General features: G+C 31.6%; 1 protein-coding gene across 1 annotated transcript; it reads right to left on the bottom strand.

Moving 5' to 3' along the window:
* Positions 1–2,851: 2,851 nt before the first annotated feature.
* On the bottom strand, positions 2,852–19,886 carry LOC124364272 (UNC93-like protein MFSD11). Its single transcript, XM_046819618.1, has 5 exons — positions 19,566–19,886; positions 18,302–18,427; positions 10,538–10,712; positions 8,770–8,905; positions 2,852–5,087 (listed from the first exon to the last, which is right to left on the bottom strand). Exons 1-5 carry the CDS (start codon positions 19,828–19,830, stop codon positions 4,926–4,928), a joined length of 864 nt encoding a protein of 287 aa, XP_046675574.1. The 5' UTR covers positions 19,831–19,886; the 3' UTR covers positions 2,852–4,925.
* Between the last annotated feature and the right edge of the window lie 1,504 nt (positions 19,887–21,390).

The following is a 21,390-nucleotide window of genomic DNA, read 5'->3' as shown; positions in this document are numbered from 1 at the left end:
GTATGCTGATATTCACTTTGTGTACGGACTTGCTGGAGGCAATGCCAGATTAGCTAGCAGATTGTACAGAGAGCGCTTTCCAGATAGGCTGCACCCAGTTCATAGCGTCTTCAGTGCCGTTCATATTCGTCTTAGGGAAACTGGACATTTGAAAAATAATGTTGTAGAACGGGTAAAATACAGACTGTTGATTTTGAAGAAGAGGTTTTATTATTCGTAGAAGAAGAAAACCCCTCCAGCAGCGTTCGCGCTATTGCTCATAATTTGGATGTATGCAAAAGTTCTGTGTGGAAAGTGTTAAATGAAGAACGTTTGTGCCCTTACAGACATCAGAAAGTACAAGCCTTAGAACCTGCAGATTTTCCTCTCAGGGTAGACTGCTCTCGTTGGTTCCTTCACAAATTAGTTGATGAACCCGATTTTTTAAGGTATATTCTCTTTACTGACGAAGCATCATTTACTCGAGATGGCATAATTAATAGCCAAAACAGCCATTTATGGGCTGAAGAGAACCCTCATGAAATTGTGCAATGTAAGTTTCAGCACAAATTTTCTGTTTAATATCTGGGCTGGAATAGTAGACGGATATTTGATTGGGCCACACATTATACCAAACAGACTGAACGGACCTTATGAAGTCAAAAATTAAAAAAGAGGTTCCAGACTTAATTGACACCCTGTATATCATTCTAAGGGAAGCATAACAGCCCCTCTTGTTCAACAAATTATCAGGATGAATTCCACTTGGTCCTCCATTCACATTAAATTATTTATACATCATAAAGGACGTCTATAAGTTCATCAGTTTCATGAGATGTACGTTTCAGTATGATTGCCACAATTGTGAGCCAGTTTTGACCAAACTAGAAATAGTATTACTTCCATTTATTTCTATTAAGCTACAGGGTTGTAAAAACAGAATTATGGCAGTTGAACTCTTAATGACAAGGAATCAACAATACCACAACTGGCAACAATTTTATGATAAAAAAAAAAATAAAATGATTTGTTGACTGAGCCACACCTAAAAATATTTGGTAGATTCCAGTGTACAAAGTAGATTCTTGCTTCTCACTGATCTTAAACAAATCTAAAATTTTGGGCTGGTTTGAATACAGTTTTGATATTGTCTCATAAATATTCTACTTATTTTATCGGGTTTTCCTTGAATGTAAGTCATGTAGGCTAGTTTTGAATGTTCTTCATTTGGACTCTGATCTAAATATGACAAATTTTGACAAGTAAATCCAAAATTAGATTTTTAAAATACATTTATCTGTGTTTTTTTATAACAATAATCAAGAACAAAAATAACTTCAACAAAGAAGATGTGTGAAATTGTCTAAAAGTTAGTAAATTGTGATATGAAAGTCATTTTGTTATTTTCATTAGTCAGTGGTTAGTTAAGCTTCAGCCAATCACAATAAAGCTGCGTTCTTCAACTTGCCTATACAGACTGCACACCATTGGAAGTTTTGGTTTAATATCTGTTAACTGAAGATCGCTATCCACAGCAAAGCTGAAATATCTCAAAAAACCAATTTTGTAAGCAATGTTTTGATGTGGTGTGAACGGGAAGGCTTTGATGTTGGTTAATATTATTTCTTTCGTGATGGCTAGGGATATCTTCTAAATATGCAGCATTAGTAATAAAAAACATCTCATTAAATCTAGCTTAAAACTTATAATCATAAAATATATTTTTACTCATGTAAAAGTTTTATACTGATTAATAAAATAATTTGGAGCAATACTGCCTATAATTCACACTAGAACTCTGTAGATAAAAGAACAAGATAAAATAACATAAAATAAAATTAAAGCTCTATCAGTAATACAACAATTTTAGTCCGTGAAAAATGGCAGAATCCAAATTGAACTCCTTTTTGTAAGGCATGCATATTTGGAATATTTGTACTAAAAAATTTCTTCTGGAAAATCAATATCGAAAAAATATAAAGCTTTTGGATGTGCATTAAACATGTCTTTAAATTGAGACACATAAATAATTTAACAGCCACAAATAAACATGTAAGTGTTACAGGCTTCAACCTTGTTATTATGTATGTGGCTAAAATCCAAATAAATCCACCATGCAACAGTGAATTTACTGTGGGTTGTATAAATTAAGCAATCAAATAAATTTTCAAAATTTTGATGGATTAAAAGGGGAATTCCAGAAAGTTGAATCGAATTTCAGACACAATGGATACAATCAATCAGTAGTAAACAAGTATAAATGAACCAGAAGAATCATTCCCAAGTCAGTAAATCAGAATAAAGATAAATTTGCCTTTATGTCAATACATTGTGTGCCAGGTTTGTCTGAGAAAATTAGAAGAATAGGTAGAAAGTATAACATTAGAACTGTGTTTAAAACACATCAACTCTGAGACAAAGTCTCGTAAAAACAAAACCAAATATTGGATACAATAGTTACCATTTATTATTGGTCTCTGGTCAATTCTCTGTGGTTGGTCGGTGAGTGCAGACTTATTGTGACCTGTATTCTTTAGTTTGTTCAATTATAAAAATGAGCGTTTTGTGTTTATTAAATGGATGTTTTAGTGTTAGTGTGTCTGGAGTTGACACACAACATGGTTGTTGTGATTCCTGACTTATGCATGTCATGATGCTCTGGTATGATTTGGTTACTTTAATCTGAATTGTAGTTATGTGGTAGGTTAGTTATTCACATGAGGAAGAGATCAGATTTCATATCTCGAACATAGTGTTACTGATCATTTGTAACACTGAACAATGGCAAATGTCCAGAAAAATCCTGTTTCATCCATAATCCTTCCATCGCCAAAACCAAACTTCAAACACAAGGTTATAAATAAAAAGAGCAGATTTTTAAATGTATTATATTACACTTAAAATATTTTATTTCTGTATCACAATTCATAAAAAACTATTTATTCCCCTAAACAGCTAAGAGGAGAAGAAGGGTGTATAAAATTCAATAAAATTTTATACAAGAACATACAATTAGATTAGAAAGGGACATTCACATGATTCCTATTCCTGTTTGTATTATAAACTGATACCTTTGTACTACATCCTTAATAATTATCATTAATTAAATGCAAAATAACATTCAAAATTAACAAATCAATAAATTAGGGTCGTTTAATTAAAATAAATTTAAGATAACTAGGTGTTAAAATTCACTATTTTAAAGTTCGATAATGTAGTTGCGAACTGGACAAAAATAAACTAAATTATTATTTAAGTAGTTTGATTAACAATTAAAATTAACACATTTATTAAGTATAATTTGAGAATCAAAATTAAAAGTAATAAAAATAAATTGTATTAAGTATTAAACATTGGTCTCATTTATAGGAAACTTATTAAGGTTCGTTGTTAAGCAAATATCTTAAGTGCTTTAACAAGGGCTTACAACATATATTATTATAACAAATTAACAAAGTTATAATAAAACAGATATTCTAAATTTAATTTACTATTTTTGCTCGCCCTTTCAAAGCAGCAAAATATTTACAAAAATTAACATTGTGCAGGTTAAATTACCAAATTGATTCTAAAAACTGCTTTGTTCAACAGTAATCTTTGTTTTTATAACTCTACTTCATCAGTTTTTACTATGAGGATTAAAGCTTTCTACAGCAACTTAAGAGCCAGCTATAGTAAAACGACCTAAAGTTTTACTCAATTAGAATAATGTTACACCTCAACAATTTTTCGCTTTTAGTTTTGGTTGTAGAACTGTCAGAGATGCCTCATTTTAAGCTACATTCAATATGCATACAAAGAGTTTATACTTTTTGTACATTTAAATAAGGAATCGCAACAACAAAAATTTGAGATTAAAAAAAAAAATTACAAATAAAAATATTAAAAAATGGTTTAAGTACGTATTAATAATATGTTTGAAAGTGGGGCATCTCCCACAATTCTACAATTAAAAATAAAATGTCAAAGTGTGTGAGGCTTAACATTACTCTTATAGAGTTGAAGACAAGATGGCCGCCAGTACGGCTGACTCTTAAGTGGATATTTACAGGACAACGTTTGTCCGTATTTGGCTGTTTGATCACACTGGAGAGCAACACAAACTCACTTGGCGGTTCTAGGGTGTTCTGTCGTTAAAATTGTTTTATTGGAACTTTCTAATATTTACAGCTGATCTGAAGTTTCAGTTTCTGAATGTACTTAAAGACTGGGATGAGAACACACTCAGCAACTTATAGGAAGGAATACGTTTCGATCGACTGGATAAATCTTTTGGTGTATTCAACATTTTCAAAAGAGTCCTCATAAGAGCAGGCACCCAAAATCAATTTTTTAAATTGAAATTCCCATTTTAAGATACATTAACTAAATAATACTCGTGTTGACATCTTCCCAAAAATTATAAACATAAAACATTGAAGGAATCTTTGAGCTAGCAATACAAAAGTGTGCACAAATTCAGCACTTAAAAGTACATCTTGAACTAGTGAATATGATTTTAATACTTAAAAATTAATTTCCAGTACTAGAAAGTCACTATAAACTGAATTTTTTAAAGAATATAAAAAACATTATTGACGGCCACATATCCTTAAGGAAGGGAATACATGTTTACATGAAACATGTTTCCCTGTTAAACATATATGAAAACATAATCACAAAATTATATAATAAAAACTCAAACTTAAGCCATTAAAAAGAGCTTCCAAAATTCTAACAAAAAGTCATTTCAATCAGTCATAAAAGTAAAATTCTAGACTTAGAACCGCCTAATAACACAAATTAACCTAACTTTTAAATACAACTCTAAATTAACTATTTTAAATTTAAATGGAGAAACAAATTAAACAAAACGTTCACAGCAAAACATGTGTTCAGCTAAGCTCGCCCATGGAGATGTTGACTGGAGGAAATGGCACCGACGGTACAAAGTGAGACGAATACTGTTAGTGTGTGCTGAGCGCCTGACTGGCGACCCCACGCTTCACCTGCGCAGTGACCACAGCATAGCCGATACTGCCGGTCAGCCCGGTCAACACCAGAATCAGCAGTTGAGTGTGCAGACCCAGCATTGTGCTGCTGTAGAAACTGGTAGCTGATGCTAGCGCCTGCAACAATATTGGAACTGTTAGTGTGTGCTGAGAGCCTGCTGTATTAAGTATTAAACAGCATACAGTATTAAGGTGACACCTTTCTTGACTTGTACATACGAGACATATCCAGAAAGTAAGTGTACTGAGGCTCTCACGGACAGGACTTTTCTCTCAGCATGTTGGCTACACTGCTGTGTAGCCTGATTCCTTCTACGAGAACAGTTTGATATCAGTGCGTTGAGACAATATGTTTTGTGAAAAATGTCAATTCAATGTCCCGCCAAGATTGAAATACACACCGTCATCCATTATCTCAATTGGAAGGGAAAAACTCTGGTTGAGGTTTATAATGATGTCAAAGTTGCATATGGTGTTAAAGCTCTGAATCGTACGAGTGTGTTTAAGTGGTGTGACAAGTTTTTGAAAACAGTCGTACATCTGTGCATAATGATCAGAGGAGTGGATGACTTTAAATTGTGGCTGAAATTCTGGAAAAAATTGAAAATGTGCTCATAACGACCACAGATTGACTATGGATGAACTCTGCAATATTTCTGCAAATCTCCAGATCTCTGCTACACAAAACCATTAAGTTGACAGACCAACACAAGATGAATCGAGCAGAGGTTGAGTAAGAGTTTTTGAGACGCTATTAACTCCATAGATAAACTGATTTATCCACTCCATTATTTGGAATTATCCAGTTTTTAATCTCATTATAAACCTCAACCAGAGTTTTTCCTTTTAAACAAGATAATAGATGAAACCGCATTTTTTGCACTTGGTGGAAGATTGGATTGTTTTTTTTACAAAATGTACTGTCACATTAACAAAATGGTTACAACATACTGATCTCAAAATGGTTTAAAGTTTGTTATTCACGATGGAACGTTTGAAAGGATAACAGGATTTTGGACACTTGCCATAATTGGTAAAAGTCCGAAATCCTGTTATCTTCTCAAAATGGTCTTGTTGCGGAGGGGCGGAATCAGTCTACACAGCAGTGTAGCCAACTTGTTGAAAAATAATCCCTGGATATGCCTCGTAGTAGACTAAATTTTGTGGATTAGAATCTATTTTAATCTTCAGGTGCCAGAAATACATCAGACATAACGTTTACAAGAACAGACAATTTTTTTTTAACACCTTTACTCAACCCAAAGCTAATAATAGCTGTACCTAAACGAGTATTGTTGCCATTAGTCGGTTGTCTGAACCTTCACATCAACTTCTTGCTGTTACCTGATACTTCGACATGTCAAGGCTGGTTTTTTCCTGTCCTGATGTCATAGAAGTCTATAAATTGGGTTGGCACTCTCACAGTTCATCAACTTCTTGATCGGTTGTACATGAGAGGTTAGTCACAGATTGACTTTGACAGTAAATAAAGCGCTTTTTTGAATATTTTCATATCGGTATATTTAGGAGAAACCATATTTTTTAAATACATAACAATAATTTTGGCTTAGCGATTAAAGCATTTTGTAGGTATATTTTTGTTACAAATTAGTATGTTTTGAAAATGCAATACTTTTTGCACATTAGTCTGAGTTTGGCTGGTTCATACTGTTATTTCGGGTAACAACTTATTGGTCTGGTTTGGCTGGTTTTCCTTTAAGATAAGGATTATATCAAACTAGCGGACCCGGCGCGCTTCGCTGCGCATTTCAATAAGTTTCCCGCGGCTTCGCACGCAATTTCCCGTTGAAAACAGTACACTATATTCACTTATTCATTTTCTATCACATTCTAAACATTGCTGAGATAATTGATAGTCGTTCCTTCGTGAGCTTCTTGGGCGCATTATGAAGGTATGTACCACATTCCTGATACTTCTGTCAAAAAAAAACAACTAAGGTTGATTTTATAACATTCTTTATATTTGTAGCCAACGTAAGATAGTAATTATGATATCTGCATTGCTCTTCTGATCAAGCATGAGCATGGTTTATATTAAATAAATATTGCAGTTAAAGGTGAATTTTTACATCAAATTTGAATTGTATTATCTGGATAGTAAAGTCTATGTTTAACAGTGATTGCAGAAACAGTTTAAACAAAATTTGTCGTTTCTCTTAAGCTTACTCTATGCTTTAAAACTATAAGTGTAGTAATTAAATTATATATAAATATATTTTTTTGTCGCATTATATATGTTTACAAAGAACAGCTGATTAAAAATTTGAAAAGACTCTTTCACTTAATAACATATGTTTGCTGCAATGCATTTCTTACGGGTATTTCTGTAACCAGTGGGGCGGAATCCTGAATCGGGAAAGGGATAAAAAGTATCCTATAACCTTCTACAGATCAAGACGAACAAATAAAAAAAAAAATTAGGCGAATCCGTCCAGCCGTTTGTGAGTGATGCTGTTACACACGAACAGTTTCATTTTTATATAATAGATAAAACAAATTGTATGAGTGCATTTTAACTTCACAACAATCTTATTCTAATTTTCTTTGGAGTCTCCAAATATATTGAGGCATTTATCTTAGGCAAATTAGCTGCGCATATACCATTTCAGCACCAACGTTTTGGTATCCATCAAGCATAGAACTTGTGATAGCCGATATTTTGTGTAACAATTTCATGCAATAAACAGAAATAAAAAGAAATTTGTGGAAAGTCCTGTAATCTTGAAATGGTAGTTTTCAAGAATTTTCTCACTCACTTTTACCACCAGTCAATCTATAAAAAGATGCTCTTTGTGAACGTTAGCAAAATTATTTAATAATTTTTCCTTCACTTATTTTCACTTCTTATATTCTTTCAATTAACTGCAGAAAACAAACTAACATCTTTTAATAGACTTTATAGCACATTTTAAATGTACAATAAGGATATGAAATAACAATATGACCCTTTTCAAAATCTGAATAAATGAAATAAATACTACAATTCAAGTTTAGTTGCTGGATAACCAAACACGTTAACAGTATCCCTATAATGGCATGACAAAACAGATTTTTAAACATCTGCTGACATTACGGAATGATTGACAATAAAGAGCAAAGATATATGTCTAACATAAATGAGGTCACAGTATCTTAATCATGTTGATACATTTACACTTTGCACTATAGTAAGCACTGATTTAAGTATAAAAGTACTATGCGGAAGAATCATTTTAGTACAAACTGATTATTTTATAGAATATTGTATAATATGTAATAGTGTGATATTATTGTAATATCACACTAGCTTCAACTGATGCATTACAACACTACCAGTCCAAATTCCAAGTAGTAATGTATGTCCATAGCACAGTATTTATGATAGACTTCCTTATGTGGCAGATTGCCACGGAGGTAGACTTTTATTAATTTTTTTGTCATTTACGAAAAACAGTGTGAAAATTTGTCAGATTGTCTCCATCCCAACCTATTCTAGCTAACCCTACGTTAGGTGTTCAAAATTTAAGTTTTAACTGCAAAAACAACCAAAAACACAAAACATTTTGATATATTTGCGGAATGAAATTAACTCCTTCCACTGATTAACGTAAAATATAAAGAAAAATTTAATAATTTAAAAGATTTAACAATGGAAATGCAGTATTTACTTGATGAATGATCTCCACCACGGATGGATAAAAATTTAACCAGTACTTTCTCTGGTACTTAACATACGGTTATGGCTATTTACTATTTATTCTCGTGCATTAGTACTTTTAGGAAATATAATTAAACTTACATTGATAAAGTTGAACAGAGCTACTGTCTGAGAACTGTCGTTAGGGTACATCGTCTCCAGGAGAGAGTAGATCTGAGATGTGAAACAACCATCTCCAATACCAATCATCATGCCACACAGGAGGCAGAGTGGAATACTGGAAATAGAACATCCAGTTAGACAAATCACATGGCAATGCAGTCTGGAACTATTCTACAAAACCATTTATTCAACAAATATTATAATATTGTGTTATGTATTGTTCAAAATAATTTGTCTTATTGTGAGATAAAAAATTTAAAATATATTATCACTGCTGTGTTTTTAATCTAACTCATGTATCAGTCAATTATAAATTACTACACATTTTTCTCTTTTTTTGTTGATATACTTGAAAGGGCCTCAAAATCATTTGAATGCAACATGTCTTTAAAAATGTATCTTTCCTTTTTTCTTACCTGATAGCTTAATAAAAACATATGCAATCAATTATTTTAAAGAATCCGTAGTAATTAATGATCATGAAACACCAGGAACTCAATAATTATAATTACTATTCTCTTCAAATTTTGCACATAACGTGTATTTTTCACATCCACCTTATATTTATTTAGCAACATAGAATTGCATACCTATACAGTTGGAGGAATTTAGCTGTGCTCGTAGGGCCCTAATACTACCCTTTCAACAAATATATTATAATATAATATAATATAAACGCTATCTGTGTGGCGGGTTGCATTTACGTGCTAGCCGCTGAGATGAAGGCGCAACAATCGCTTTAACGACTTTAAACTCACGATGTCGATTTGCAGATTAGTATTGACAAATACGTTATTTTCAAAAGCACGTTAAACAACACTATAACAACTGAAAAACAAGGATAAGTCCTATTATTGCTATTATTTTGTATTATCTTATTATTTAATTCCACCACAATCAGCACTGTCACAAAAAAGTCTGATTTTAGCGAGTGTGGTGAGTTATTTGGGCCAATACCCTCCTGAAAGGGTTTTATCCATGAGTCACAGGAAATGTTTTCGGGATGCAGCGCATAATGCTACCCCGCCACCCCTCCTGCCTTTCACCATACACTCAAGGTCACACGCACAGCTAAAGTCCTCGAACTGTACATATTGATGGTTCGTGGAATTAAGGATCAAATTACAAGAGAAGTACTGTAATATAATACCAATAAAATTGTGATAAAGGATCACTTCAGATGTTTTGTAATTTTGTACTACTTTTTACATCACTTCAAGAGAGAGGTTACTAAGTCATTAGAACTTGCATTACAACTCTTTTGCTTTTTCGGTTTAAGCATCCTATCTATAAAATTTCTGAAATACCAATTAAACCCTAATGATCATAGACCATTTCCTCAATAGTCTCATGAGAGTAAAGAAGATAGCTGTACAGATACTAGCCATTAAATATTGCTGTCTGGAGAAGGCACTTTTTCTGCTCTGTTGACATCATATGCCGTAGCGTTGTACTGCAGTGCTTCTACCCATACCTTGTCTGAGCATGGGATATGTGGACATATTGTTTCCTACAGGTCTACCATTGAGATAGTGATTTCTGCCACACGAGATATCTATCCCAAAAAATAAGCTTTGTTTCGTTCTTTACAATGAGATATTTCAGAGCCCTTTTGGTGTAGCTGTATTCCTGGATAAAAAGGCCAATCCTCCAACTCATGAGAAGGACAATTTTAGTGAAAACTTCAATAAAAGTACTATTTAAGGGAAAACATACTAAAATCACAGAACTAGTTCATCTCACTTACTTGCTTGTCAAGATAGCCGTGTCATAGGTGTCACCAAACACGGCAGCATTTGGCAAGTTCAGGAACACCATGAAGAAACACGTGGCTTGGACCACAAATCCTGTGGATACTATCCACACACCTCCCCACTTGAACTTTGAAAAGTGAGTGCCTTTTAAAATGAGGATTGAACCGGCTGAAACAGAACAAATGGTTGATTGAATAATATCAAGTATGTAAGCTACTATATAAAATTGGTGATTCTGGAATATACGTATGTAGCCAATTGAATCCATAAAACTTATTTTTATATGCTAAACAACTATAAACTTCACATATATTTTGTGTTCATTGAAATATTAAGAGGACAAAAATTTTCTGAAACAATGAAATATGTTTAAAAAATCCAGATTTTACGGTTATATTTATTCACACAACTGTTATTGGAAAAGCTAATTATTTTTTTTATTTTTCTCGTTGTAAAACAACAGAAAGATGTTCACATTTAACTGAGAAAATGAAAATTATTATTGAACACATTTTAAAATCATCATCATTATAATTTACTTTACGTTTCACAATGCTTCAAAAGATTATTTCTTGAAATATTTGACCTCACCGTGGAGTTGCAGATGATTTTGGCTTTATGTTAATTCTAAATCTGCCTGTAATATATATCTGCCAATACAGATGAGTTGTGATCACAACTCAGAACTGAGATGATTAATATATATTTATTTATTTATATTAATTAAAAACCTACCTGTATATTACTTTATTAAAATAAAGAAATTTGTGTAGTAAATCATTAGTTTGATTATGTTCCACAATATCAAACAAACTTTTAACTTAAACCGTTTTAAACTTACAGTAACATTTTAAACTCCAAATGATTAGAAGTATACTAAAATAGCCACACTATCAAAAACAAAATACCACAAAACTAATTTATTCTGAACAAAGTTTAAAGGAGTCGTTTTACGTAATTATCTGTGCAATTACTTTAATCATTGTGTGTGTTATTGAGGCCAAAGTTAAAATAGCGATGACATTGGGGCCGAAAGTCATAAAAGTAGTGTTATTGTGAGATAAGGGCAATTAACTTTTATTAAACTGTGATTAATGTATCGTTGAAAACAAACAGATATTACAGAGGATGAGGACATGGAAGAGCCTCACCTACTTTTTAGCCTAAGATGTTAAGGAGTATCCTACTAATTAAATACAAAACAATTCATTCATTTCTGCCAAAGCAGGCCATTATAATGCCTCCATTGTTGAGAGCTTAGTAGCAACTGAGAGAAAAGAAATGGAGGATAATGACAATATCATATATAACAAAATCAATATAAAGAAAGCAAGTACTACTGATGCAACACCCTCTCACTCCTACTGTCGGTTAACCAGACATTATCATGAACAACAAACCACACTTTTCTTTAACCACAAAACATGGTAGTAGAATTTGGAGAAAGAACTGTGATCTTCCTTTACACGGAAAAAATACATATTGGAGGAAAGAACTGTGCATTTCTTTTATCACATATTTGTGCCAATAACAAAAAAAAAAAAAAAAAAAAACTAAACTTTTGTTTTATTTATTTATTTATAAATAAATAAATAAATAACATGATCGATTTATCTGCTAATATCGGTTGGGATACTTGCTGTATTATGCCTGCAATTGTATTGCCTGTGAGTAGAATATACACCTATGCCACCCTCATGTGACAGAGAATGGAGTGGAGACGTAATATACCCGTGTCATTTTGAGGTAGTCATGATTTTATTTTGGAGGATCTATATATTTAGATATATTGTATTCAAATATGTCACGTCTAATCAAATAAGAAATCCATAACTTCGCCGAACCATAGGGTTGTGTTTGTTTTCAACTCAAGGTATTCCATGAATCATTTTTAATCTAATTTTTTTACTTCTTACATTAACCCTCCGACTGCCACTCAATGGATATCTGTTGCTTATTTTTGTTCCTTAAACGCCAATCAATGGGTATCCGTTGATTTGGACTGCCCACTTAATCTCATTTATTGTAATAAACAGTCAAGTAAACAATAAAGTATCAATGTGATTCATATACCATTGGAAAGGTACCGAGTTGCTGAACACAGCTGTAAATAAAATTATACCGAATATTGAATATAGTATAATTTTATTAAATAGGTAATATAGGTATAGGTTTTATTATAAGTTTATCACAATTTATGAACATTTTTAGTAATTGATGTAGTTTTGATCTCAAAAACCATGCTGCCTGTAGTACCTTATATTTTCGCGTAAGTAAAACTGATTTATTTACCCAAAGACTCATACAAATCTATACATTTTCTGAAATTCTGAAAATAGACTAAATTTGCGACCCGGGAATTTGAAATTTATATTCTGAACTATTTTTTTTAGGCACACCCTTCCCCCTTTTTTACTTAAAAATAATAAAATAATTCTCCAACTCACTGTAAAAAAAATCAAATGAAAATATTTACCCTAGTTACTTATTATTGTTGCATTATACTGTTCACTGAAAACAAAATAATACCAAATACAATTAGGTTTGAAAAAGAAAACAAATTTTTACAAATTTTAGAAAAATAGCTTGCAAAACTGAGAAAAAAGGGCCTGGCATTTAAGGAGAACATTAAGAGCAGGGGAGGGTTAATTATTAAGTGTAATTGAAAACTTGGAATTATATTTATTTAAACAACTGTTAAGCAAATAACTACACACTTTACTAAATGATCACTTCTTCAATGTTAATACACTCAAAACAATAGCAAAAAAGGATATTTCTATGAATTGAACAAACAAACCATACAGGTATCAAAGTAGTTCAGTCATTGCAATGTATCCATCTGCTGTTAATTTATTATGTTATAAAATGTATTGATACAGCCAAAAAAGTGAATTTTTATACTCTGGCTGGATAAGTTATAATCCTGTTTATGAAACTACATACACACCAAAAAGATGCTGGTAATTGAGGTGATAAAAGTGTGTATAAATGAAAAAAATCTTGCATTGTCATATTTGAAAACAAATTACTGCAAAGTTAAGTCACAGAATACAATCCAACAAAACAATACCTATTTCTGATAAACTCAACATAATAGAACATAAAACATTTCTCTGTCAATTGCACAAGTAAACATTACAACAGACAATGCTGTTGTCAATTACCCACCTGCTGGCAAATTGTTTTGACCAACACAATAAAATTTCTTTTCTACACAGGCAACACTAATTTTGATGATGGTGCATGATCACGCTATGGAATTTGGCTGAATGTTAGCAAATATTTGTTATCCTCTATTTATTCATGTGATATTGATATAAACCATGCAAGTGAACTATAATTAACTGAATCGTAAGGACCCATACCTCGACCAAACAGATTAATTTTTTTTTTAATGTAAAGAGATAACAAAATATTCGAGTCTTGTATTGTGACTTACAATAGTTCGTAAATTGCCATCTAGCGAAAGGAAATAATAAACAGGTGGGACAAAAAGAGCTCATACTGAAGATGACTCAGAGTAGACAAACTTGCATTTCCACAAAGCTGTATATAATCTTGTTTATTCATTTATAAAAAATTAAGTACTTTTTAATTCTTAGGGTTACGCTTAATTTATGGCTTAACTCTCGACAGCGTGACCAAAACATTTCCAGTTTTGAATCGTGTTTACAATTTTTTGACACAGCGTGGTGAACAGGAAAACCTTATTTATAGTCAAAGTTTACATAAGAACACATTTTTTTGTGTGATCAGCATGACAAGTTAATGCAAGTTTTCACCTTACATCACATGATCATTGTACATTTCACGGACTGGACGATGAATGTCAGCTGATTTTATGTTTATAGCCGTCATAATCTGACAACTGAGAAAAAGTACAGTAAATAATACTATTACTATTTTAGTGGTGTGTATGCAGTCAGAAAGACATATTTTAGTGTCTATTTGTTACATAGCAAAATTTTAGCTAATAAAGCAGCATAGCAAATCATTATCAAGTAAAGAAATTTAAGAAAATTGATGTTATTGGAATAAAATCTTCCAATATAATTAATTCTTTTAACACCAGCCACTCTGTATTGTGGTTTGAGAATACTGCTTTTATTTATTATTATGTTCATTTCTTATTTGTGAAAGAATTTAAGTTTTTTTTCATTTATTCAAAATTCAAACATAGTTTACAGGCAAACAATAAATACTTGTTTAACTATAATAATAATAATTACATTTGAACAAATACAAATAAAAAAGTCAAATATAAAAACTTTTATTTAGATTTAAGCACAATAATTATTTAAGTAATGTTAAGAAAATTGATGTTATTGGAATAAAATCTTCCAATAAATTAATTCTTTTAACACCAGCCACTCTGTATTGTGGTTTGAGAATACTGCTTTTATTTATAAAATTGTTCATTTCTTATTTGTGAAAGAATTTAAGTTTTTTTTTTTCATTTATTCAAAATTAAACATAGTTTACAGGTAAACAATAAATACTTGTTTAACTATAATAATAATAAAATTTGAACAAATACACATAAAAAAATCAAATATAAAAACTTTTATTTAGATTTAAGCACAATAATTATTTAAGTAATTTTAAGAAAATTGATGTTATTGGAATAAAATCTTCCAATATATTAATTCTTTTAACACCAGCCACTCTGTATTGTGGTTTGAGAAAACTGCTTTTATTTATAAAGTTGTTCATTTCTTATAATTTGTGAAAGAATTTAAGTTTTTTTTTTCATTTATTCAAAATCAAACATAGTTTACAGGCAAACAATAAATACTTGTTTAACTATAATAATAATAAAATTTGAACAAATACACATAAAAATGTCAAATATAAACACTTTTATTTAAATTTATGCACAATAATTATTTAATTGACAAATATTTTTGGCTAGAAGTTAATTAATAATAGTACATACTGAATGTAGAAAAAGAAAAATATATACATTTAGCTTTCAAGAATCAAGAATCATTTTATTGTCGTCCCACATTACAATGCCATGACAAAGTCAAAGAAATTAGATAATACTAGGTTTAGCACTTATGGTCATAAGTACATGTCAAAAAACATAAAAAAACTAAATTAAAATACAATGTCAATACTGCCTGATAACATCTCATCAACAGAATAAAAAGCTTTTTTCTTAAGCCATCTTAAAACAACATTTTTAAAAACTTTACACGTAATATCTCTACAGCCTAATGGTAACTTATTGAAGATTTATTGGTAACTTTATTGTAAGGAGAGATTTAGCGGTTTTTGCCAATGTCATGTACTTTGAACAATATAATACCTGTGACCCTTTTACTAAATTATTTAGGTGAATCTTATTAAAAATTAAGAGAGAAGTATTGACTGTAAATGCCTCTCAATGAGCATAATTCAGTCAAATTGAACCTTTACTACAATTTTCAGCTGTTTGCAACTTGCTGTTCAAGTTCACAGTAATGTTATAAATTGCTAAGTACAAAATTATAGACTAACAATGAGTAATTTTATTTCTGTTCTCCAACTTTATAATGTTAGTGTGATAGATTAAAATTCGTACTGAGAATATGGATCCTAAAATTACAAAAATCTGAGTGCCTGCATTAAAAGGGTTGAACAGAATATTGACTCAGCCTAAATTCTCAGATTAAGACTATTCCAAAAGTTAAGGAATGTTGTAATCAGCTTTAATGTACGGAATATGTTCAATATCAACACAGTTCTGATAGATATGGAATAGATTCCTTAATAAAAACTAAAATTACAAGGGTCGGAAAGTAAATTTTCCAGGCATCTGATTGCTGAATGGGTGGGAGTAGCAGTGTGATCTAATTGGCATTATACATTCAGTAAGTATCTGAAGGTCACTATGCCATTCTAAGCATTCTAAACTAGTGTTTAAAATGGTCACCACAACCAACTCTCCCAACCAGTGTGAAGTAAAGAGCGTTGTTGCATTTCGTTTGGTAAAGAAAATGAAACCAGTGGAAATTCATTTTAAACTGTGTTTTGTAGAAGGAAAAGATATTATGAGCTATACTGCTGTTTAAAATGGTGCCACTTGTTTTGTGAACAACACACTAATGTTCACAACGAAAAACGAATCGGCTGATTGCCTGTCGTTACCAATGAACTCATTGAATAAACCAATCATAGGGAAAATTTAAGTTTCACAATCAAAAGTATTTCAAAACATTTTTTCCACAATATAAAAATACTTGGATAGGTATCATGAATTTTGTGTCCGATGGGTACTCTAGCTCTTGACTAAGGACTCAAAACAAAGAGGATGAGACTGGCTCAAAATTTTCTTATCCAGACTATTATGAAGATGGTACCAACATTTTTTAACCACACAGTCACTGGTAATTAAACATGGGTTTCTTATGTTAATGTCGAACAAGAAAAACAATCAATGAAGTGGGTTCACACCTCGTTGCCACAAAAACACCACAATCAGTTACATGCATTGATGACAGAGTTTTAATCAGTAACAATTGAAAAGCTAGTATCCAGATACAAAAACTGACCACATATAACTGGTAGGCCTAACCATGTTGAAAATTGTTTAAGAATTGTTCTTTCAAATGTATATAATATAAGATCTGTAAACATTATATGCAAGTTTTTATTTATTAAAGCAACTTTAACAAATGACCCTCATATAAAAACAAAATAGGAACCTCAAAAGTAATAAAACCTAAATTCAACAACATTAAAAATCAAGAAATGATTTTAGCAGTAATTCAAAACGTAACAAGTTTCATAATCATGACATAAAGAGCCAAGCATGTACTGAAGATAGATGAAAGACTTCAAAACTACGTCATTAAAGAATGATCAACAAGACGCTTTTGATCTGACGAGTTAGAGACACAAACATTCAGCATTACTGTTTACCTGACAAAATTTCACTTTTAGAAATGACGAAGCTACATTTCTTTCCATCCCGTATAAGATGTTCATCCAATGATGAATGGCAACATTTTGCGGTTTTAGCCAAGCTCAATCTACTATCTACAGATACATCTGCAGTAAATCCTTTGGCCTGCTTGATGAAAGCTATATATATATTTGGATTTATATGAATTTAAAAGAAGCTTTTTGAATGAATACAAATTATTTTACCATTGCCAGGCCAATGAAGATGATTCCCAGTTTTAAAATTGTTCGAGTCACAAAGCATACACAGGCACACATGACACCTCTTTCTTACCACACGTGTTAACCTTTTAGATGGCAGAGAAAAATAGAAGAGAACTAAATATGGACTCCTGAAGGACACCATTCTGTAATTCCAGTACATTTAAGAAAAGCTTTCCTTATCTACTTGAAAAATGAATGGTAACATGCTTTGTTTTTAAATACTACTTTCTTTAAAATAGGAATTACATTTTCATGCTCATTTTTGTGTACTCCAAAGATACTAGGTGTTTCTAACAACATTTTTATATGAAACACTATCACAAGTCCTGGTTAGTGTATTAGCGGTTATCTTCACAAGCCCTCCATAAAAATAAATTTCAACTTTGGAAACAAAGGTTTTAGAATGATTTCAAATCATCTTTGACTTCTCCCTTTGACATTGACTGCCTTTAATTCTTATAAATCTGTTCCTTTTTCGTGGGAACACAAAGTGTGGTTCAAAGTGTAGTTCCCTACTGTTATAATTATAAATTAGGCTACTCAAACAAACTGATAGATACGATAACTTTAAACTCAAAAATTTAAACAAATACTATACTTACTGACAAGTTCTCCCAGACCAATAAATATGCCCACAAGAGGAATGAGTTTCTTACTGTCTTCGCCCAAATTTCTGGTGAAACCCACACAGGCACTATAGATTCCTGAGTGGTACGACACTTGGAATCCTGAAACATACAAAATAAAATGTCATATTAGTATTTAATAAATGAAAGACAAGAGAATGACGTTAAATGCAGTGATTAGATGGATAGAAGTTGTAACAATACTGAATCCTTAAATCCATATATCCTCAGGAGCACACTCAATTTTTTATTTGTTTAAATGTACACTATTTTTATGATTGAGTTAGGAATGATAATAGGATTTTGGACATTTGCCATAATTTCGTTACAGGAAAAGATCACAAAGTTTCAAGAATTGAAATCTACCCCCTTCCTTGTGTCAAAAATACCTTAATACATACTGCTTCACATGAACAAAAAAAACCTAAAAGTGTGGTGATGCACTTGTCACACACTAAACTAAATTTGACACAAAAAATGATTGTATGTCAAAACTTCGAAGTAATACCTGACTGATACAACCACAGCACTCAGTACGTCCGGACTGGTGAGAATGAAAACAAACTATGTCAATGCTATAAACCAAGAGCACCTGAGGAAGAGCGTTGATTCCAATCCTTGAAACTTAGTGTTCTGTTTTATTTAACATATAAAGATCACATTTGTCCAACAAATCCTATTATTTTTTTCCAATTATCCATTGTTAATAACAAACTTTAAATATGAATTATGAATTTCTATCACTTTAAAAACATTTCATAATTGTATATGAAACAACATTTAAATATGAATAATAATTTTTTCACTCTATAAATAAATGTAATAAAAAATAGTTACGGCATTATTTATAATTGTAATGCACATACTTATTTACTCTTGTTTAAACATTATTATTTTGGTTATTTTAGAGGGAAAGTGGGAGAGGAATAGCATTTCACTGTAACTTTAATCTTATATATAACACCTAGTCTTGTATATAACACCAGAGTGCTGGAAGGTACTTGGTTTAATATTTCCAAAGATAAAATTCCTTGTCCAAATGCAGCATGTATTCCCTGTTCAAATGCAGCATGTATTCCCTGTTCAAATGCAGCATGTATCCCCTGTCCAAATACAGCAAGTATTCCCTGTCCAAAACAAGGCAAGTATTCTCTGTCTAAAAAAAGCAAGTATTTTCTGTCCAAATACAGCAAGTATTCCCTGTCACAGTGAAAATTTACATTATTGTATCTCTACTCACCAAAATAACAAAACAGTGGACAGAGCATCAGAATCCTAGGCTTCAACGCCAGCCTGACGGATCTGGTGAAGGCCTCCATGGGACCAGCCTCGGCGATGAAGGAGACCCTCGAGGCCCACAGAGATGCTTCATCTCTCTTCTGACTCTCGTGCTCGGGTTTCCGCAGGAACAGCATCAGGAACGTTGCGAACGCAGCGATGGCGAACAAGACTACTATGACCGTGTTTCCTGTGTCGTGATCGATCCTTGTCTTCCCTCGAAACATGAAGAAGACGAAAGCGTTTCCAAAAAATAACCTGAAATATGATAAGTAATCATTACAAGTGGAGAACTCAATGAATTAAAATAGTTTATGAAAGCTTTATAACTGAATAAACTAAAAAAAATCTATAAATTTATTTACAAAATAATTTCTTAAGACGCTTGAATGTTGAAGTAAATAATATGCATTTATAGTGGATTTAAATGTCCCAATAAAACTTAAAAATAATTAAACATTTACTAATAATTTGAAATATACCCAAAATACGAATATTCAGTTCCATTTCACCATCCGCTTGGTACAGCATCTGAAATTTGACATTGGTATAGATTGACTCCTGGCGTCTGAAGTAATCTGTACCGGTGTCAGATTCAGATGCTCCACTAAGAGGAAAATGAATAGGAGCTAAACTTAATGTTCGCATTAAATCAAACCTTCCCACCATATGAGGTATTTTGGGATAAGTCAAAATGTTTAAACAGGAACCCCTAGCAGCAAGTGACACCTCAATTTATATATATTATAAAAAGGAGAAGAATGGTGCAAACTAGAGCTCTCTATTTGGTGTTCAATTAGTTTGATTTTTTTTATAAAACCCCCACAGTTTGAATTACATTTAAAGTTATTGTAAGGCAGATAAAACATTAATTCAGTAATTATTTTGAAAACTTAGGACATAAAATCATAAAACAAGTCATTACAAGAATTAACAAACATCAACAACTATGACTGACATAGCATTTATTAGGTTTTGTTTTGTCTGACCGAAGCCCATTAGGAAGTCCTGGGAACACAATTAGCTGATTTTGCCATAACATCTCTTATTGTTTACCAGTCAGTACGTGAGACACATTCAGACCACTTTGACACAGTAACTGGACCCCTAAATGATTTCCCTATAAAAAAATTTAAATTTTAATTGGCTGCCAAATTTGATAGGGTAATATTAGAGATCTCTAGTTTGCACCATTCTTCTTCTTTTTATAATACTTTTAAAATAGATGTCACTTGCTAGGAGTTTCTATTTAAAACTTTTGACTTATCCCCTAAATATCCATTTGGAGGGGGGGGGAGAGTAAAAAATTTTCTCACGTCTAAAACCTCCTCAGTTAGTCATATAAACATCCCACAAAGTAAATCATTCCGTCTCTATTCATAAGTTAATATGGGCGTTGGGGCTTTTAGGACACCCTGTGTGTTTATGTATATATAATAAATAATAATAAATTCATTTATTTGCCATAAAACATATATATATATATATATATATATATATATATATATATATTTAAAATCTCATGTAAATAATGGTATTACTTATTTAGATGCAATAGACAAAATGCGGGTAATTGTACTTTTCAGGATTATTTGATTTATTTGTTTGATAAATCAATGTTATTCCATCAACCCTTAAAAATTTCACTTCAACAAGTTGGAAAGTACAAGAATAGTATAGTTCTTGTATGTTATATAGTTCATTGTAATTATAAAAACCATTATTTAATAATTATTTTGGGTATCTACATGTAATGTAGCTATGGTGGGAAGGGTTGATTGAATGCT

This window comes from Homalodisca vitripennis, chromosome 6, assembly GCF_021130785.1.
Source record: "Homalodisca vitripennis isolate AUS2020 chromosome 6, UT_GWSS_2.1, whole genome shotgun sequence".
In the NCBI taxonomy this organism is placed as follows: domain Eukaryota; kingdom Metazoa; phylum Arthropoda; class Insecta; order Hemiptera; family Cicadellidae; genus Homalodisca; species Homalodisca vitripennis.
This window is presented reverse-complemented; position numbering and strand designations above follow the sequence as displayed.